General features: G+C 41.7%; 1 protein-coding gene across 1 annotated transcript in view; it reads right to left on the reverse strand.

The window, feature by feature from the left end:
* Positions 1-14594: 14594 nt before the first annotated feature.
* LOC140738147 (transmembrane protease serine 9-like) overlaps positions 14595-22983 on the reverse strand; it is a 53470-nt gene continuing 45081 nt past the window's right edge. The window contains exons 7-11 of the mRNA XM_073065291.1: positions 21309-21380; positions 18484-18643; positions 17576-17729; positions 16271-16528; positions 14595-14918 (exon numbers count right to left, since the gene is read on the reverse strand). Of these exons, the coding sequence (XP_072921392.1) occupies positions 14739-14918; positions 16271-16528; positions 17576-17729; positions 18484-18643; positions 21309-21380 (824 nt within the window). The 3' untranslated portion in view covers positions 14595-14738. The remainder of the gene's footprint in view (positions 14919-16270; positions 16529-17575; positions 17730-18483; positions 18644-21308; positions 21381-22983) is intronic.

Genomic DNA, 22983 nt, shown 5'->3' on the forward strand with positions numbered 1-22983 from the left:
CCAGCTGAACCCTCCGGTATCCTTAAATTTGTGAAAGAGTCCACACACTAGTCAGTACAGGGTAAATAGAAATTTCCTCCAACTCAATATGGATAATTGATGCCATTGTCTTTATCCCTGTTGTGATCTCTATCCCTGATCTTGAATTCCATCCCTCACACTAGCAATTGTTTGAACTGTTTGCTTCCTTGCTGCTGGGTTCAACAGTGATACATTTTTCTGATCGGATATTTCTTTACTAATCTGCTGATTTCCATTCTGAAACATCATCACTTCCATTTTGGAGTTGCTGTGCAGCAGAAACTGCCAAAATTCTCAACAGATCAGTCAGCATTTGTGGAATTAAAAATTCTACTTAATTCTCTGAGTGTTTCCTCATACACTGCATGTTTACTCACTCCCTCAATATTGGCAATGTGTTCCACCACCAAGCTCTAAAGCTTTTGACTTTACTCATTAATTTTTGAAAATCTACCCTTCTTTCTTGTTTTAAGACCATGTCAGTGTGTGCATGTGTGTGAGAGAGAGAGTGAGGGTGAGTCAGATAGTTGGAGTGGAGCCAGAGATGAAGAGAGAGAAAAATATAGGGAGAGAATGAATGTGTGAGAGAGGGAGAGAGGGGGGGGGAGAGAAAAGAGAGAGAGAGAGAGAGAGAGAGAGAAAGGGAGATGAAGAAAGGAGATGGAGAGAAAGAGTGAAAGTTGCAGTTTGTTACCACTACAACCATTTGTTATCAGTTACGACTGATTCTTGCATTCGGAATATGAAAATCTCCATTGTTGTCCAAGCAAAAGAGAATTTCATTTTCCTTAGTTCCATAGATATACTGCACATTCTCATAATGTTTTGCGTGCTAAGCGAAACCAGGAAAGTTTGCATGTTAGGATAATGACTTGCATTGCCAGTGGAGTATGTTTTATTCCATCATGCTGACCGTCTCCTTTGCTTTGTTCAGAAAGAATATGTAAACTGCTTTCAGATCAGATTATCAGGAAATCCAAGGCCTGGATGATTTGTGAACCCAATCCAATGGGAGATAATGCCAAATGGAGGGCATTAAAGGGTCTAAAGTTCAAAGTGGGGGAGTTTAAAGGAGATTTACGAGGCAAGTCTTTTTAAACATCACAGTATAAGCCTGGAACACTCTTCCAGGGAGGTGATGGAAGTAGATATTATAGCAATGTTTCAGAGCCATTTGGACAGACACATTAACAGGCAGACAATGAAGAGATGTGGACCATGTGCAAGCAGATTTACAGTGTAAATTGGCACCATGATCAGCACAGACTTAGTGGCCTGAGGACTTTGCTATTCTGCTCTATATTCTATGTAAGGATCATGGTCACAAGAAAATTGTAGAAAGCAATTGACTTTTTAAAAAGGATCTGAAAGTATAATTTTAGATAGTACAAAGAGCAGAAAACTGTGAAAAGATAACAGAGGGCAGATATACAAGTGATACAAGTGATATACAAGTGAGTGAGAATGTAGAAACAATCTGGTATCATTCAGGACTGGTGTCAAGAACATTTCTGCACATTTTGTGAGATCATTCAAATGGTACTGGGACTGTGCTAAGGAGAAGGCAGGTCTCAACAACATGTTAGACTAGATACGTGAAATGGCTTCACTGTATTTAAGCAATTTATAATCAGATTTAGAACATACTTTTCATCCTTTAATAATATAAAGTTTCAAAACTTCTATTACCAGACCTTGCCTACCACAGTAGCTATCATTTCAGTTGGTGGACTACAAGTCATAGACTTTATTATTGATTGGAGGCATGAGACTAAATCCCATCCTGGCAGCTAGAGAGTTTACGTTGCTAAAGTTATTGTAAATAACAGTTGCCTTCAGCTCTGGTAACCATAAAGTTGTCAAATCTCTATGAGAAACCACTCTGGTTCATGAATATCTTTCAAACAAAAGTGATCTGGCATCATTATGGGTTTAGGCCTGCTTGGGAGTCCAGACCACTGACAATGTTGACTTTTAATTGCCTCTTGAGGTGGGACAGTAAGAGGGCAATTAGGAATGGGCACTAAATCCCAGTTTTTCCAATGATAATCACACTCTGTCCATCTCACTTAATCCATTTATCAGTTTATCCAGCTTTATTACATTATCTCTAATCCTTCTAAACTCACCGGGCTACAGACATTTTTGGAATGATAGCAAGAAAGAACTTGCATGTGTCTTTTATGTTTCAAGGAGATGTTCCAAAGTGTTTCATAGTATTGCTCAGACAACAACTGAACTCTGCTATTCTTCTCTGAATAGGGCCATTGTCAATTTTATGTCTACTTGAGAAACTTATAAGAGTCTTCGTTTGACATCTCTTCCAAAAGTTGACACCATCAACAAGAGAACCCTTCATTTCTATTGCTCTGGACTGTTGGCCTAGTTTACTGACCCCAGGTTGATTTACCAGTGAGTGAGAACGATTATATGAACTGGATTTTATCAGTTTATATCCTGATCCTCTCCACAAGGGTACAATTTCCAGGATCTGTTGCTGGACAGTGGTCAGAAACAGGAAATCTGAAGAGATTCCATGTTATAGCTATTCATTGGCATCAGTCCAATTACACTGGATCACAATTTGTTTCATAAGTGTTGTCTCCTCAGAATTTATTTTTGTTTATGATAGGCTGCTTGAAGCTGAACACAATATAATTTTAGACTAGCATAATGTAGGAATTTGGAGACACAAGAAATTAACTTTTTTTGAATATAATTCATTTAATTGCATAATGGTGTTGATGCTTTGTAATAGTTAACTAAGCTAAAAATGTTTTGTGGATGTGTTTCGTTAAAGTGTCCAACAAGAATCAGCCAGTTGCTCAGAAACCATTTCCCAATGACCTGGTGAAAACTCACTGTGTTTGTCACTGACAGCACCAGGATTTGCAGGGAAAAAGTCTAAATGGGAATGCTGAAAATGAATCTTTAGTGACATGTTGCACTTCATGGTTCTGTATGCTTGAAGTACGTTGTCAACCAGCTATTCGTAGTTTGGTGCTCTGTAGTTGCCAACATTCTTGAGTGATTTCCATGTGATGTTCTCTAGTCCCACTAGAAGTTCTTCAAATTGTCTGTCATTGATGACCTGTTTGATTAGTAGATCAACAAAAATATCTTCCTTAATCTTGGTATCAGCTATTCTGTCTTGAATAATGAATTAAATTAAAAAATATAGGCGATTTCCAAAAAAATGGTGCATGATAGGGAAATTTCATTATGATTTTCATGATCAGCAGCCCAAAATCCATAAGATGCACCCTGAAATATTCAGGAACCAAAATCTTTGATGTCTGGTGTTATTGTTCCTTTCATTCCAACAGTCCTATCTGCAACCACCATCTCAGTCATGGATTGCCATTTGCTCTTTACAATCTTCACAAGTCTATGAACAAATGGATGCCATCTATATTAATCCAGTGTAATAATATCATTTGGCCTTGGATTGTCAATATTTGAAAGTAAATGAAATAAAGTGGCATATTCAAATGATGCTTCTCAAATTTAATGATCTTTAAAGACATCATTTGGTATCATTTGGTCAAAGTTTAGGTGCCATGCCAAATCAGTATTGCCAATGCCTTGCTATCATTCCTAAATTGTGGTCCTATAAAGAACATAAGTCATACAAATATTTCCATTCGTAGTTTTTAAAATAAAATTCAGCACAACTTCCTTACTTCTGCATTCTATTAGTCCAATATTAAGCTCAAGCATACTGTACACTTTGTTATGAGAAGTCTTCCCAACTTGCCCTGCCACCTATAAATTATAGTCCTGTACCTGACACTTTTATTATACTTGCAACAGGGGCAGCCGGTGCTTGGGAACATCACAGCATTTTTCAGCTTCATGTTTACCTTTAAGTCATAGCATGCAGTTGTAAAAAATATATCATCTTTCCTTCATCATCACTGGATTATAATTCTGAAAGCTCTAATTTATTGACTGTAGGGAATACCTTTGCCACAAAGATCAGGTGAACTTCAGGAAGGATATTGCCTCCAATTCCTTCTTGTAAGGAAAAATATAACTGGCCAAATTGTTCTCTAAAATATCACAAGAAATCCAGCAAAAATGGGTTACATAATCTGAAGAGCTGCTACTACATTAGTAAAAGGGGGTTTCATACAGAATGTTTCAAATGTTTGAAGTCCAAAATTTAATATCGAACTCACTTATGTCACCGTTTACTAAGCTGAGATTTATTTTCTTGTGAGGACACTCAATAAATCTAATAACGATGATAGAATCGATGAAAGACCACACTATCAGGGCAGGCAAGCAGTGGGCTAAAGGCAATAAATAAACACTGCAAATACAAAAAGGAAAATGAAAGAAATAAAGAAACGGATAGATGAATAAATAAATAAATAGTAGATAGACAAACAAACATACAAACAAGCAAGCAATAATTATCAAGAACATAGATGAAGAGTCCATGAAAGTGAGTCTACAGTTGTGGGAACAGTTCACTGATAGGTCAAGTGAAGATGAATGAAGTTATCCTCTTTAGCTCAAGAGCCTGATGCTTGAGGGGTAATAAATGTTCCTGACCTGGAGGTGGGAGTCCTAAGGCTCCTGTACCTTCCTCCTGATGGCAGCAATGAGAAGAGAGCATGACCTGGGTGGTGGGAGTCCCTGATGATGGATGCTGCTTTCCTGTAACAATGCTCCGTGCAGATGTGCTCAGTGGTCGGGAGGGCTTTACCCATGATGGACTAGGTCATCTGCACTACTTTTTGTAGGATTTTCCATTACAGACAAGGTGTTACATATCAGGCTGTGATGCAGCTAGTATCACACATCTATAGAAGATTGTCAAAGTTTTAGTTGTCATGCCGAGTCTTTGCAATCTCCTAAGGAAGTCGAGGCACTGCCATGCTTTCTTCATAATTACACTTACTCACTGGGCCCAGGACAGATCCACTGAAATGATAGCACTAAGGAATTTAAAGTTGCTGACCCTCTCCACCTCTGATCCCCCAATTAGGACTGGCTTATGGACCTCTGGTTTCCTTCTCCTGAAGTCAATAATCATCTCTTTGGTCTTGGGGACATTGAGTAAGAGGTTGTTGTTGTAGCACCACTCAGTCAGATTTTAATACCCCCTTCTATATGCTGATACGTCACCATCTTTGATTTGCCTATGACAGTGGTGTCATCAGCAAAGATAAACATGGCACTGGAGTTGTGCATAGCCATAGTCATAAGTGTAAAGTGAGTAGAGCAGGGAGCAAAGCACACAGCTTTGTGGTGCACTTGTGCATATGGAGATTATGGAGGAGATATTGTTACCAATCTGAACTGATTGGGTTTTGTAAGTGAGGAAAACGAGGATCCAATTGCACAGGAAAGTATTAAGGCCAAGAACTTGAAGCTAATCTTTGTCCAGTTCTGGTCACCTCAGTATAGGAAGGATGTGGAAGCATTGGAAAGGGTACAGTGGAGATTTACCAGGATGCTGCCTCGTTTGGAGAGTATGGATTATGATCAGAGATTAAGGGAGCTAGGGCTTTACTCTTTGGAGATGAGGAGGATGAGAGGAGACATGATAGAGGTGTACAAGATATTAAGAGGAATAGACAGAGTGGACAGCTAGTGCCTCTTTTCCAGGGCACCACTGCTCAGTGCAAGAGGACATGGCTTTAAGGTAAGGGGAGGGAAGTTCAAGGGGGATATTAGAGGAAGGTTTTTCACTCAGAGTGGTTGGTGCATGGCATGCACTGCCTGAGTCAGTGGTGGGGGCAGATACACTAGTGAAGTTTAAGAGACTACTAGACAGGTATATGGAGGAATTTAAGGTGGGGGGTTATATGGGAGGCAGGGTTTGAGGGTCGGCACAATATTGTGGGCCGAAGGGCCTGTAATGTGCTGTACTGTTCTATGTTCTAATTGATAAGCTTTGAGGGGATGAGAGCATTGAATACCGAGCTGTAGTCAACAAGGAGCATCCTGATGTGTGTGCCTTTGCTGTCCAGATGTTCCAGGGTTGAGTGAAGAGCCAATGAAATGGCATCTGCTGTGGACTTGTGCTGGTCGGTAAATTGGAGTGGATCCAAGTTGCTTCTCAGGCAGGAGTTGACACATTTCATCAGCAATCTCTCAAAAAGCGTCATCACTGTGGACGTAAGTGCTACTGGACGATAGTCATTGAGACAGGTTACCACAGACTGGAATATGCTCAGGGAGTGGCTATCTATAAACATGACATTAACATCAATGTATATGCAAGATCTGTGACTGGCTCTATAGAGAAGTGCACTGAAGACGTCTCTGTTAATAAACGGATCTATGTGAGTGCAAATCTGAAGCCAGGGGCCCAGGCAGAGCTGAGAAATCGTGACACTGCCTTCAGGTCAGAGAATAAGACAACTCTCCGGTGAGCAAGAGCTGTGCTTCCCCGTGCCATCAGGAAGACAAAATGGGATTATTCTCAGAGAATTCACAGCCATTTCTGTGAGACCAGAGACATAAGGCACATGAGATTCTAACAAACATCTTCAATATCTCTCTGGAGCAGTTCACTGTCCCCGCAGGCTTTAAGGTGACCACCATCATCCCGGTGCCCAAGAATACGACAGTAACCTGCCTCAGCACTGACCATCCAGTGGCACTGACGTCAACAATAATGAAGTGCTTTGACTTGCTGGGTATGGATCATATTAAATCCCATCTTTCTGCTACATTGCATCCTTTCCAGTTCACTTTTCACTCCAATCAGTCCACTGATGATGTCACAGCCTCTACACTCCACTCTGTCCTGTCCCACCTGGAAAATGGTGCCTCAAATGCCAGGATGCTCTAGATCCTGGAATTCTTGACAGTAAGGACACAGTCAGTTCATGAGGGCAGAAACATCTCTAGCTTCATACGCTGAGCACCAGCACTCTCAGGGCTGTGTGTTCAGCCTGTTTCTGTTCACACTGTTGACACATGACTGATCAAACCAAATCATCAAGTTTACTGATGACACAACAGTGGTTGGCATCAACAATGATAATGAGACGCGTACAGAGAGGAGGTAGAGTGGTTGGTGGAACGGTACGAGCACAGCAACTTGAGTCTCAACATGGACAAGACCAAAAAAATGATTGTGCGATTTCGGAAGGTGCAGGCTGATCACTCCTCACTGTACATACACAGCTCCTCCGTGGAGAGAGTTAGGAGCTCCAAGATCTGGGAATGCTCATAATGGACAATCTCACCTGGCCCCTCAAGGCCTCCTGTCTGATCAAGAAAGCTCAACAGTGTCTACACATCATGAGGAGATTGAGGCAAGTGGGGCTCCCCGGATCATCGGGGTCTCTCTATCACCCGTCTGAAATATTTATCAGGAGCACTGCATATGCAGGGCCCTTAGCCTTGTCAATGATCCCTCCCATTCATCTAACAATCTCTCTGACCACCACCATCAGCCAGGTGATACCGTAGCATTAGGACAAGAACTGTTCGGATGGGAAACAGCTTCTTCCCCCAGACCATAAAACTACTGAACTCCCCGACACCAACCAAGTCTCATCGCATATGAAGTGCCAGTTGCATTATACTGTTTTGTTAAATTTGTATCGGATATGCAACTTATTATTTGTTAATTGATTTGTCGTAGTGTTACTTTATGTGTTGTGTGTGTGAGTTATATTTGCTGTGTTGTGCACGTTCATCCAGAGGAATGTTGTTTTGTTTGATAGTGTGCAGGTATATAACTTACTTACTTTACTTTATTGTCACCAAACAATTGATACTAGAGCGTACAATCATCACAGCAATATTTGATTCTGCGCTTCGCGCTCTCTGGAGTACAAATCGAAGTAAATATAATAAAAATTTAAATTAGAAATCATAATTAGAAAGTAGAAAAGTCAGTCAGGTCAGGTCCAGATATTTGGAAGGTACGGCCCAGATCCGGGTCAGGATCCATTCAGCAGTCTTATCACAGTTGGAAAGAAGCTGTTCCCAAATCTGACCGTATGAATCTTCAAGCTCCTGAACCTTCTCCCAGAGGGAAGAGGGACAAAAAGTGTGTTGGCTGGATGGGTCGTGTCCTTGATTATCCTGGCAGCATTGATCTGACAGCGTGTGGTGTAAAGTGAGTCCAAGGATGGAAGATTGGTTTGTGTGATGTGCTGGGCTATGTTCATGATCTTCTGCAGCTTCTTCTGGTCTTGGACAGGACAACTTCCATACCAGGTTGTGATGCACCCTAGAAGAATGCTTTCTATGGTGCACCTATAAAAATTAGTGAGGGTTTTATGGGACAGGCCAAATTTCTTCAGCTTTCTCAGGAAGTAAAGGCGCTGGTGGGCCTTCTTGGCAGTGGACTCTGCTTGGTTAGACCAAGTCAGGTCATTTGTGATATTCACCCTAAGGAACTTAAAGCTTTTGACCTGTTCCACCTGCACACCACCGATGTAGATGGGGCCATGCGGTCCGCTACTCCTTCTGAAGTCAACAACCAATTCCTTCGTCTTGCTGACGTTGAGGGATAGGTTATTGTCTTTGCACCATGCCACCAGGTTCTTAATTTCCTCTCTGTACTCAGACATATCATTACCCAAGATGCAGCCTACAATTGTGGTGTCATCAGCAAGCTCATATTGAGTTCGATGGAAACTTGGCCACACAATCATGGGTGTACAGTGAGTACAGCAGGGGGCTGAGTACACAGCCTTTGTCATAAGGTGACAGGAGGCTGGACCCAAGTGCAGGACACAGGCACTTAAGTACTAGGGGCAGGACAGGAACAACTAAATGATAGACAAGATGTGGTGACCGTGGCGTGCATGAGGGACGTGACATTCAAGGTGATTCTGGGGTTCCAGGAGAGTCTTGGAGTTCAGGCAAGGCAGGATCTTGGAGTTCACTGGGCAGGCCTCATAACACCGGACCTCCTAGGCAGGAACACAGGGGCCTGGGCAGGTCACAGGACACCTGGGTAGATAGCAGGGCACAACCTATCAGCAGCGAGGGATGGAAAGGGGCAGAGTCCCCTGCCGGGCAACAGCAGTCTGACCAGGTTTGCCCAACAGAGGCAAGGGATAGGAAGGGAACTAGGTCCAGGGTGACTGCCAGACTTACTCAAAGAACTTGACTTTAACCGGGGGGGGGTGGGGACAATCCCCAACTCCACTCAGTCCCAGAGCCCCCTATATACACCGCCATCCGATGGGCATCAGGTGCACCTCCTTGAGCCCCAACAAGCCACGATGATCCACAGGTGTGACTAATTGGACTCGAGGGTGAAAGGAGGGACAGCTACAAGACCCGGAGTCTGGATCAAGACACAGAATGCGGGCTCCGGACTGGACCATAACAGCCTTGTGGGGCACCGGTGCTCAAAGTGATTGTAGAGGAGAGCTTGTCCCCTATTTTTACAGCCTGGGTCCAGTCTGTGAGGAAGTTGAAGATCCAGCTGCAGAGCTGAGTTCTAAGACCCAGGTTCTGGAGCTTAGGAATCAGTTTATTTGGAATGATGGTATTGAAGGCAGAGCTGTAGTCAATGAAAAGGAGCCTTACATACATGTCTTTATTCTCCAGGTGTTCTAAGAAAGAGTGTAGTGCCAGAGAGATGGCATCTGCCATTGACCTGTTGCTCCAGTAAGCGAATTGCATTGAGCTCCTTCTCTAGTTCTAATGTTTTGTGCCCATGGATCTTGATGGAGTCAGGAAGAGAAGTCAGATCCCTGCCCTTGTTGCCTGCCAAGGAAGAATCAGTCCACAACATAAAGCTCAGAAAAAGCCATGAATTCTGGTAATGTTTTATATTTATTTATTTATTGTTAGTCTCTCCATCTATTCATTGTAAAGGTAGTCTTGGTGTAATTTTAGAAGTGGAATTAAAGTTCAAAGGGTCTTTCTGCCATTGATAAAAGGAGGCATTGACAGGTGATAAAATTCCAATGAAGAATTAAAACATGACAGTGAAGAACTTCCGGCACAATTTCATAACAACTTTCATTTCTGGGAAGGGAAGAACATGCTAGAGGGTTTTGCTATTGTTGACAACATAACCGTGACCTTCTTCAAGATAGGAGATGTCTATTTGTGGCAACTGCAGAGGGGTTTCCCTCCTCTTTCCTGAAACACTGTACAATAAACACAGTAATCACTGCGTACCAGATTCATAATACAGGTAGAGTGTAGCACCAACAGGGAAGGCCTGTGAATGTTCATCCTGATAGGAGGATTGAGAAGGGAGTGAGCTCATGGAAATGGTCCTAAAACTGATGGATTAAACTGGGAAAAATCAAAGAGCCAATTGCTGCTTTTGAACACACAGCAGTGATTGGCCTTATCAGGAACGATGACAAGACAGAGTATGGGGAGGAAGTGGAGTGGCTGATGGATTGGTGTGAGAAGAACAATCTAAGCCTGAATGTGGAGAATACAAAGGAAATGATTGTGGACTTCTGGAAGGTGTAGATGAACCATTGCCCTCTGCGAATACATTGCTCCTTTGTGGAGAGAGTTAGACACACCAAGTTCCAGGGAGTTCACATTACGGAAGACCTCACTTGGTCCCTTAATATCACCTCCTTGAACAAGAAGGCAGAGCAACACCTGCAAATCCTAAGATTGAGGCAAGCAAGGCTCCCAATCCACATCTGAACTACATTTTACAGGAGAACCATTGAGAGCTTCCTGACAAGATACATCTCCATCTGGAATAGGAGCTGTTGAGCATCGGACCGGAAGTCCCTACAAAGGAATGTGAGAACAGCTGAGAGGGACATAGGGGTCTCCCTACCATCAATTGGGTCATTTATCAGGAGCACGACATTCATGGTCCCGCAGCACTATGAAAGCCCCCACCCATCCATCCAGCATCCTCTCTGACTTTCTACCATCAGGTAGGAAACTATGATGCATGAAAACAAGAACGGTCAAGATGAGAAACAGTTTCATTCTTCATGCCATAAGGTTCTGAACACCTGGACACTTCATATTCACAGTGTCACTGGTAAATTGGTTCCATACCTTACAATATTTTATATTAATGCACTTCAGTTTGTTACTTAGGTGTGATTCATGTGCAGATTTTATCCTTACCTTCATAAGTTATCGTGTGCTATGAGATTTACACCCTGATTCGAAGAAAAGTTGTCTCGTTTCTCTATACATTACATGGTTTTATATGTTGTATACATGTATGTAGTCAAATGCAAATAAAACTCATTTGACAATGCTCAGCTATGTGGAATAATAAATAAGAGATCTAAATGAAATGTGCAGAATGGTGCACTCGATCAACAAATTATAATTCATGGATAGTTTATTGAAACATTGTTCCTGGCCAAAAAGTGGCTTCAAATAGCTTTTGTTTTTCAGGGCAGAAATTATTTAATGAAGAAGGTAAAGGAAATAATCACTTCCTGGTGGAATACTTTTCCGTTAAACCAGTTACTTCCATGTGCTGTTCATATTGATGAACCTGCTTTTCCCCATCTTGAGGCACGTACCAAATCACAGGAAGAGCAACAATAGATTTCACTATTTACACAAACCCAATGACAATGCATGTTGGAGCTTTCAGGTGAAACGATGATCATTGTTGAACAGTCACAGTGCAACTACAAGTCTGTCACCCTACTTGGTTGATTCAAGCACGACTACTGAAAGGAACACACTGCCAACATCATGACACCTAACTGGGCAGTTACAAAATGGAGTCTAGGCAGTAACTTTCTAAAATGTGTTAGATTATTTTTACTTATTGAATGGGTTGTTTTTAGGATAAAGGTGTTTCTGGCAATGACAGCTTTATTGCCCATCCCTAACTGGCCTTGAGAGAGTTTTGACAAGAGTAATAGTAATCACATCACTTGTTAGGCCACGACAGACGACATTTATGAGTCAGCTAAACAGTGTGGAATGGATCTGAGTCTGAATTCACAAGTAGGGCAGGTAAGTATGACAGACATTTTTTCTCCAGAAGACATTAGAGATCAGAGCCATCATTGTGAAGACTAGTTTCTGTTCAACCCCTAAAATTCCTGAATATTAAGTGAAATTAAATTCCACAGCTACTGTGCTGAACTCAGGTCCAGCACTCTGGATTGCTGCTTTGGTAACATAACTCCACGCTGCATCCATGTATGGTGAACACGTGAAAGGAGAACTATCGAAAGTTCCTTCAGCTCTGAGAAATTAGTTTTCGGGAAATTGATGTTCCCGCTGAATGTCAACGGCTCCTCAGTAGATATCGTTAAGAGCACCAAATTTCTCAATGTTCACCTGGTGGAGAATCTCACCTGGTCCCTCAACACCAGCTCCATAGCAAAGAAAGCCCAGCAACGTCTCTACTTTTTGCGAAGTCTGAGGAAAGTCCATCTCTCACCCTCCCATCCTCATCGCAAGAAACATAAGGTTATTACAGTAGGTGATTTTCGCTTTCCAGGTAGTGACGGGGAATCACATACTGTAAAATGACTAGATTGGATAGAGTTTGTCAAACGTGCTCTGAAAAGTTCCCTCCATCAGTACATAGAAGTGCCAATGAGAGAGTGTACAATGCTGAATCTGCTATCAGGGATGAGACAGGGCAGGTGACAAAAGGTTCTGTCGGGGAACACTTTGAATCCAGTGACCACATTTCAAAGTAAATATGCTAAAAGATAGGTCTAGTGCACAGGTTGAGATTCTAAATTAGAAAAAGGCCAATTTTGATGGAATCAGAAATGATGTGGTGAGTGTGGATTGGGTCAGGCTGTTTTCAGGCAAAGGTGTACTTGGAAAGTGAGAGGCCTTCAAAAACAAAATTGAGAGAAACAAAAGCTTGTCTGCACCTGTCAGAATAAAATGTAAGGATAATAAGTGTAGGGAACCTTGGTTTTCAAGAGATGTTGAGGCCCTGGTTTTGAGAAAAAAAGGAGGTGCATAGCAGGTATAGGCAAGTAGGAACACATGAGGTGCTCATGGAGAACAAGAAATGCAAGGGAACACTTGTGTGGAATGAGCTGTCAGCATCAGTGGTGCATGAGAGCTCCATTTCAACGTTTCAGAGAAGATTGGATAAGTACAGGGATGGTAGGGGTATGGAGGACTATGGTCACAGTTCAGCGCAATGAGACTAGGTAGCTTAAATGGTTTCTGCATGGACTAGATTGGCCAAAGGCCTTGTTTCTGTGTTGTACTTCTCTATGACTCTACCACAGCAACTAGACTCTCCTCCATGGACTCTCCATACTTCTCGCTACCTCAGTAAACCAGCCAGCATAATTAAAGTTCCCATCAGACAGAGGTTTAATAAGGCTGATAGCATGTAGCACCAGGCTCAAGGACATTTTCTACCCTGACGTTATAAGGCTATTAAATGTTTCTCTAGTACAAGGAGACAGACTCTTGACCTCAGAGTCTACTTTGTTACGATCTTGCACCTTCTATCTTTACCTACACTGCCTTTCCCTGTAATTGTTTCACTTTATTCTGCATTCTGTTCTTGCTTTACCATGTTCTATCGCAATGCCGTGTGTAATGATTTGATCTGTATGAACAGTATGCAGTACAAGCTTTTCACTGCACCTCAGTACATTTGACAACAATAAACCAATCCAAATCCAATTAAATGAACAGTCTGACTGTCAGATGTTAACAGGATTATGAATATTACAGGTGAGGTAGCAAGAAATGAGCGTAATTTCCTCCTGACAAAAATAGAGCCAGATAAATGAATTTGAATTATCATTGTACAATTCAGCACGGATTGGTTTGTCATTATAGAATCATGAAATCCAGTAATTAGGTTCCGCAAATAAGATATTTGCAGCTTGGGAATTGGAATAGCAGCTGCTCCATCTCACAGTGCAGAGGTTCTCATTGAGTTAACCGTCCCATGGGAGGAAGGAGTGGAGGCTGCCCATGAGCAGAACAGGCTGAAGTACTCAGTCCTAGCAGCTGAGTGTAAGACATGAGGCAATCATCTACCCTGACAAGGTTACCCTGTGATAGGGCAGTGACAGGAATGAGGCTCAGGAGGGCCACCAGAGAGCTGGCTGAAGAGGCAGAAAAGGGCAGCTTTTGGCTGTGGCTGAGGAGCAAGGACATAATTGAGGGACCAACTAACCCCACTGGAAGCTGCAGGCGGTGACAGGGAGGCCCGTGTCACTGCTGTGTCACCAGGAGATGGACCAGGGCTAAGGGAGAGAAATATCAATGAGTGGTGGTCCCGGCTGATGACCCTGCAGCTGACCTAAGGTCACTGTTGGAGTTGTGACAGTTAGCAATGAGAAGCAGGAAACAACATCTTCCTGTAAATCTCATTCGATCATTGGTAGTGCAAGAGGAGCATTCAGTTCCAAAGTTACATATTTACTTGATAGAACAAGGAACTTCACAGCACCGGGCAGCCCCTTCTGTCCATGAAGATGCGACAACCTCTATAAAGCTACTCCACCATCAATCTGTGATATTTTAATGCAAATCCTAATGATCTCACAATCTGATTGCCTCCACTATCGACATCTCTATGGTGCAAAGCAAGTCACTGCTGCTAGTCTAAAATGTCACCTACGTGTGGTTCAGTTCACTTTCATAACTTACATCAGTGGACAGGGATTTCACAAGGCAAGGAATTTGATAATTATTGTTTTTTATTGCACTTTGCTGTAACATTTTATGCAAAACAGAAAAGGTAAGGATAGAGGCAAGCCGGCCCTCTAGGCCAATTAACTGAGCATCAGTGTGAGTAAAGCAGAGTGAAGCAGGATTGTGATAACTCAGTACAGCTCTTCAGCATTCTTCAGCGGGTAACAAATTGTATCCCGAATCCAATCAATGTATTTCTTTGTTAGTAAAGTGTACACCGCAGGCGTTTGGGGATCTGGACAACCTTCTTCGCCAAAGGACACGATCCCAGTATACATTTTGTCGCATATCAAAGGGCCGCCTGAATCACCCTGGAAGAGAGAGAAAAAGATGAAGGTGACAATTGAGCAGAATTAGCTAAAGTGACAGACTGCAAACTGTCAGTTTGACATCACATCACAATTCATTATCCGTGCCCAGCTGTACCGAGGAGGTGTGAGTTTACTTTAGGAGCAAATGTAGGTAACTGGACTCACAAAGAGCCTTTTCATGGAATGTTTCCCATGGCCTGGATTGAGTTTATTCCTAAATTAGCCATTGTGTAGAAAACCATCAGCCATCTGCAATCTGTACTTCAGTTTGACTTCAAATTCTGGTGGAATGTGGAAGTTCAGAATGAAACAGATGTCAAATGCTGGTGTAGCTGTTCCTCCACTCTGCCACTCAACTCTCCACTGAACCCAGCTCGTGCATCTGGCCAGATTCACTTTGTACCCGACCCCCTGCATTTAAGCAAGACTAACTGACACAAGAACAGCAACCTCCTTCACTGAATGGAGTCACTGATCTGTGAAATAACTAAATAACAGGAAGTGGTCTGTTAAATTTACTTTATTTTAACTTTTTTAATTATTTGCTATTATGTTCAGTTGTCTTTAAACAATTTTTATTAAATATGCTTGTATAGTTTTTAATCATCTCTGGCATTTTTCACTGTGAACTGTTGAAGGCTGTCAGGATATTCATGGAGGCAAATCCTCAGGATCCAATTCCTGATTCTGCTCAGCGTCCCGAGCCTGGCCTGTCTCACAGGGCACCTCATGGGTACAGAGTGTCAGACAGACTGATCCACTCTGTCCCAACTGGATGTTAGGATCAGACACAGCACTAGATCTAGCATGATCCTTATTTTCAAATTGACACGATTTAGAATAAATTCTCTTTACATTTTAGACATGTCAATACATTACATTTCTCCGGATTGACTCTGTTATCTTGCATCTGCCCATTTCATCATCACACTGACAGTAGACAAAGTTTATTGCTAGAGAAATCATAGCGAGTTATGTTGACATCTAAATTCAGGGCCTAGATATGAGATTCTAGAAAATGCGAGAAAATGGTTCCTCCATAATCAACACATACACATTTTCTTATCTGATTATTACTTTTTTTAATCCACCTGGGGATGTGGACATTGCCTGTAAGTGTAGCATTTATAGCCTAATCTAGTTTCCCTTATCTTCCCTAAGGTAATGTCTGGACTTTTTTAATGCAACTGATTAGCTCTTCAGAAAGCAGGTAAGAGTCATTCACAGTAACACTGAGGAAGGGTGGAAAGTTTCAATCTGTAGAAGGCACCAGTGAATCACTGGGATTTTTATACTTAATCCAGTAGCTTTATAGAAATGTTACTGATAATGTGACTACACAGCATACTCACATGACATGCATTCTTTCTGCCTTCACTGTCACCAACACAGATCATGTCCTGGGTTATTATAGATCCATATATGTCTTTGCATTCTCCGCGATCAATTACCTTGACCTCCACCTCTTGAAGTGTGCCAGAGTAATTGTTTATTTTTGTTTTTCCCCATCCTGCCACAGTGCACCTTGTTCCAGATTTCATGTTGGTGATTCCTCCTTTGGGAAGGTTGAGCACATTCACATACTGGTTGATTTTTGCATCAGTCTCGAGCTGTTGACACAAAAACACTGAATTCACGCATTTGTGATCCTAAAAGTGAAGGGTAACTTGAATGATCTCTTTACTCCTGAAGATATTTGTTAGTTTATATATTTAAGTATTTTGTTTTCCAGAAATCTGTACTTTGCAGATAAGCTACTTTCTTTTTTTTTCAGATAATCAAAGGGACAGAGACTCAATTAAAAATGACCAATAAAATTAAATATCAATTACATTTCATATGATGGAATCGATAATTCATCATGAAAACCGTGTTCTGGATGATGATCATAAAGCACTGATCCTACTGTGAAGGTTCTTCACTCTAACTCTTCCTTTGTTAATGATGAAACTCCAATAAGTCAGACTTAGCAGCTGTCACATTTTTAATTAAAGTTTATATTTAATTTAGTTTAAAGACACAACACAGTAACAGGCCCTTCGAGCCCAATGAACCCAGCCCCCCAATTATACTCAAGTTCCTAATTAACTTACTAAACCTTTGTATGTCAAGGACAAGGTTAACTGTGATATTGCCCAGGTTCAGACTGCTCAAGTTCAAGTTTAGTTTATTGTCATTCAATCGTACACATGTATTCAGCCAAACAAAACAACTTTCCTCTTGACCAAAGTCACAACACAGTACGTATACTGTACCTCATACACGTAACACATGAAGTAATATGACCACAATTAAATTAACAAATAATAAGTTGCACAGTTAAAAAGTAAAGAGTACGAGCTACTGACGCTTCATAACTGATGAGACCTGGGTGGTGGCAGGGAGTTGAGTCATGTTACAGCCTCGGGGAAGAAACTGTTTCTCATCCTCACAGTTCTTGTCGTATTTCTATCGAACCGCCTGCCTGACGGAAGGGAATCAAGGAGACTGTTGGACGGATGGGAGGGATCATTGCCAATACTAATATTCTCCACAATCAATAATTCTCATCCAAGTCACAAAAACCATTCAACAGTTGTTGTTCAGTAAAGTAAACATTGCTAATAAACAAATTAAAGATTTTAAACACTGTGCAAGAATGAGAAAAACATTCATACTTGCAGCAGCATGATATCATCTTTCATGGTCAGATTGTTGAATTTTGTAATGGGAATCTGCCTGATGATGCGCAGTCTTTGTTGACTTGTCTCATTCTTTGAACAAACATGGGCTCCAAGAACTGCTAGAAGATCCTGGCCTGATGCAATTGTTCTGTTACCAATCGAAAATAAAGATAATTATTTGCACTTTACTTAAAAAATAGTTTACAGAAATTCATCAGGAAAGCAACAATCAAATAGTAAACTTTATGGAAATATACAATTCAGCAACATTATATTTGGTAGTTAATGTGCAAATTCCAAAAGCCAATCAGTGTCCAAGCAAGGACCAAGACTATACTCCTAATTGAAATTGTTTCAAAGTGTTCATCAGACAACCTCATTGTAAATCACTCCTTGCAGACATGGTCAAGAGATTCAGTTGTTGTTCAGACTAAATATCAGAATGGGTAAGAAATGTGATCTAAGTGAATTTGACTGTGGAATGGTTGTTGGTGCCAGACAGGGTGGTTTGAGTATCTGCTCGTCCCCTGAGATTTTCGGGTAAAACACTCTCTAGCTTTTACAGAGAATGGTGTGATAAAGAAGAAAAAGCATCCAGTGAGTAGAAGTTCTGTCAGCAAAAATGCTTTGTTAAGGAGAGAGGGAAGATGAGAATGGCCAGACTGGTTCAAGCAGACAGGAAGTCGACAGTAACTCAAATAACCACGCGTTACAACAGTGGTGTTCAGAAGAGCATCTCAGAAGAGCTAATAAAGATAAATGCCAATAATACAGTGATACACATACTAATCAAGATGTGACAACAGTGTAAAAGGAATTATTTTATGAAAACTAGGATTGGGAGCTAAGCACTTGTATGTTAATCACAAAAAAAGTTTTTATTCATAAACCACATAGCTTACATTTCACAGTGTGCTGCAGTTAGCACCCAGTTTGGTCTGATCAAAGCACCTCCACAATAGCGACCATACTTTCTGTTCCCAAAATCTATTTGGAGAGATGCCATATAAGGTCTTGAATGCGGTTTAACTTCATGACCTCCAATAATTTCAGCTCCGGGATCTGCATAATATAGAAGATACTGACATTTTATTTCACATACATGTTTATTCACACACAGGATGTGAACATCACTGACAATGCCAGCAATTATTAGCCATCTCTAATTACCCTTGACAGGGATAACCCTAGAGTAGTTGTAGCATGGCCTTGCACAACAATTCGATTGTACAAGAGTGTAAGAAGGTGCAGAGAGTAATGGACTCAGCCCAATATGACACTGGATTGATCGCTGTAGAAAGCGGGGGGTGGGGGGAGGTAAAGATATGATTAGTGGTAGGTTTCCTTTACAGATGGTGTACATTGTGGAGGATAATGTGTTGGATGCAGAGGCTGATGGGCGAGTAGGCAAGGACAAGAGGAACTCTATCACTATTACGGCAGAGGGAAGATGGAGTGAGTGTAGATGTACAGGAAATGGAGGAGATTCGGGTGAGGGGAGCATCAATAGTAGAGGGAGAGAAACCCAAAACTGCATCCCGGGAATAGATGTGTCGAAGGTGTTAGAGGGAATTTTGGGATTAGCAATTTACATTTAACAAATGACTTTGGTTACAAGTGTCCATATCTGAATATGCATTGTGGATTTAATTTGGAGAGCATCTCTGAACAATGGGTTCATAAAAGTCATGAACCCCAGACTAGACAATGTTGATAAAAATTCATTAAAATCAGATGTCTGTGGTGTGCATGCAAATCAGGAGGTGTGAAGTTTGGGCATAGTTTCAAAGAAAGTATTGTTCATACATTGTAAATATAGAGTTGTCCTTTGATGTTGAGCACATAAAATATTGAGCCCCATGTTGGGCCTGGAGATCTTTCGACCAAAAGCGTCTCCGAATGATGCCTGCTGCACCTTGTTTTGTCGAATAAGGAAGCTGCTTTGTATCTACCAGTAATTTTCTCCAGCGATTTCATTCACGCAACTACATTTGGTGTCAGGAGTGGGATACCTTCCTGACCCATCGTGTGGCCAGTGATTTCAGCAGTCTGACTGGGTGAGTATTTTAAGAAATAGCACTTACACTTGGATCTGTTCAGGTCGGTGGTACACGGGAACGTGAGAAATCACAAACACGGAGAGCTGAACTGGTAGGTATAAATGTGGTGTGTGTGTGTGCCTGTTTGTTTATGTAAGAGACAAAACTTTGCATGTTAATTTGGTGAGATGAAGCCACCATTTGTGAAGGGTGGTTATTGACGTTTCACGACGCCAGAGTGGGGACGTGGAAACTCATTCGATCGAGGAGCTGCATTTCAGAGTACACGTTTTGCGAGTGTGATGTGAAGGAACACAGCAGATGTCATGTGTTCAGGTACTCAAAAGTGGCAGATTGCGGAGTACATACTCTGCGGTTTTAAGTATGTGCTGTTTAGCTGGTACCCGTCATTTCTATTTCGCATAGTGTGGGAATTATTGTGGAGATATTTGAGGGAGAGGTTCACCAGATGCACACTAAAGATATACACATGTTGGTAAAAGGGAAGTGCCCAAGGAATACGTGGAAGTGTCTGACCCAGGGGGTGCGGGATGGTCCATGGGCAACTACTGGGAACGCCAAACAATGAAGAAAGATATCGCTCTTTTAAAGGGTAAGTGAGGCAGTGACTGGAAGGAGGTGGGGGTAACCGGGGAACGATAATGGCAGTGAGCTGATGAGACAGTCATAGAAACACAGAAAACCTACAGCACAATACAGGACCTTTGGCCCACAAAGCTGTGCCAAACATGTCCTTACCTTAGAAATTACCTAGGCTTCACCCATATCCCTCTATTTTTCTAAGCTCCATGTAGCCATCCAGGAGTCTCTTAAAAGATCCCATCATTTCCACCTCCATCACCGCCGCCGGCAGCCCATCCCACACACTCACCACTCTCTGTGTAAAAAACTTACCCCAACATCTCCTCTGTACCTACTTCCAAGCACCTTAAAACTATGCCCTCTCCTGCTATCTATTTCAGCCTCTGTCTATCTACATGATCAATGCCTCTCATCATCTTGTACACCTCTATCAGGTCACTTCTCATCCTCCATCACTCCAAGGAAAAAAGGCCAAGTTCACTCAACCTATTCTCAATAGACATGCTCCCCAATCCAGGCAACATCCTTGTAAATCTCCTCTGGACCCTTTCTATGGTTTCCACATCCTCCCTGTCGTGAGGCGACCAAAGTTTGGCGCAGTACTCCAAGTGGGGTCGGACCAGTACCCTACATAGCTGCAAAATTAAATTCAACAGCTTCTGACTAATCCTCAAAATAGTACTTAGTTAAAAATTAAATATTACGAAGTAGATTTACAGGAGAAGTTGATAGTAGTACAAGGAGACAGAAGAAACAGCAAATGCCACAGGCTGGAGAAACAATAAGCCGACACTTCTACAATTTCCTTCCCTACATAGATACTGCTTGACATGTTGCTCATTGAAATTTTATAACCACATTTTATATAGTTGTCCTCTCCAAATAAGAAATAAAATTACAATGAAAAACAATGAAGTAGAGATCTATTGGCATATATAGAAGATAAACATTAATGTCGCTAAAACAGAAAATATACAGTACTTACCATAAACCATGCTTATAATGTGCAGCATACATTAAATATAATTAAAATAAATGCTTTCATGAATGGGAAGTATTTAAGTATTCGTTATTTTGTTACTTACACGCTGGAGCTAGGAAGATGACAATTAATGAAACAAGTGGATTGTGCAGTGAAGGATTCATTGTTGTTTCTTCTGTGATAACACCAAAGTTATTGAATTTATAGTGAACTTGGAGGGAAGTGGTTTATTTATTTCAGTGTCCCACCAACACCCTAAACCAATAATGAACATGAAGATTTGCAAATCGACTGTTCTGAATCAACATCACATAACAGGGTCAAAGTGAACCAGAAATTTTCAGCAAACATTATGGGTTTCTGAGAGGGATTGTTTTTAATTCTGATGTCCATCTCCTTACATTTCATTGAAATCCTGTAACCTGAGAACACGTAGAAAATATTTATTCAGATCCTATGTGAATGCAGACTAAATGATGTCTTAACAGACCAATTAAGTTTGAGAAACGTCATTTGAATACTCCACTTTATTGAATTTACTTTCAAATATTGACAATCCAAATGATATTATTACACTGGATTAATATAGATGGCATCCTTTTATTCACAGATTTGTGAAGATTGTAAAGAGCTGATGGCAATATCCATCTCCCAGATGGTAGTTGGGGATATGTTTGTTGGAATGATAGGGCCAATAGCACCAGACATCAAAGATTTTGTTTCCTGAATACTATCTTATGGTTGTTGGGCTGCAGATCATGAAAATCAGTGTGAAACGTGCCTAACACACAGCATTTCTTGAAATCACCTGTATTTGTTATTTCTGTTCAAAGGTTTCAAAGGTACATTTAATGTCAGAGAAATGTATACAATATACATCCTGAAATGCTTTTTCTTCACAGCCATTCACGAAAAGAGGAATGCCTCAAAGAATGAACGACAGTCACATGTTAGAACCCCAAAGTCCCCCCCACTCCCCTCCCTCCTGCACGTAATCGGCAGAAAGCAACAATACCACTCTCCCACCGGCAAAAAAAGCATCGGCACCCGCCACCGAGCACTCAAGTGTGAGCAAAGCAACAGTAAAGACACAGACTTGCAGTTACCCCAAAGACTACAGTCATGCCCCGTTCAAACCACTGAACCCATGGATTATGCAGAATGTAAATACTGACTGTATGAGGAATATTCAGGGTTGAATAATCCAGGGAGGGACGACCCAGTCTTCCTAAAAGTTCTGATGGAAGACCTGCGCTCAGCCCACCAGGAAGGTTTAGATTTCGGGATAACAGTGGGGTCGGCCTACTCTGTGATAGTTCTGAGGGCCTGTGAGATAGACTGAAGAAAGTGCAAGAGAAATTGTAAAGCAGCTGTAGTAGATGCAGCTACTGTGATGTGTTCTGTTTGCCGGCAGCCAGCTCACGGAGCATGGAACTGTTCGAGTAGATGTGGGAGGGTAAAGGAGTTCATATGCTACAGATGTGACCGATACAGACATACATGGTTGAAGGCAGTGTCCAAAAAAGAGGAAAGAGGAACAAGTGAATGTCACAGCAGACACACAATCGCTCACCCCATCAGCACCCAGTGTGACCAAACTGACCATCGATCAGATCCTAGAACTGTGAAGACGCCGCCTGGGTCAGTAAAAGATGTGGCGATGGCCACCACTGCCTGCGCTGGTGACCTGCGGATGTTCGGGTGTAGTGAAGGAACTAAAACACCTGGGGAACTCAGAGAGACTGCGGCAACTACTAACTCGGCTATATGGTCAGTAA

Source organism: Hemitrygon akajei, chromosome 13 (assembly GCF_048418815.1).
Source record: "Hemitrygon akajei chromosome 13, sHemAka1.3, whole genome shotgun sequence".
Taxonomy (NCBI): domain Eukaryota; kingdom Metazoa; phylum Chordata; class Chondrichthyes; order Myliobatiformes; family Dasyatidae; genus Hemitrygon; species Hemitrygon akajei.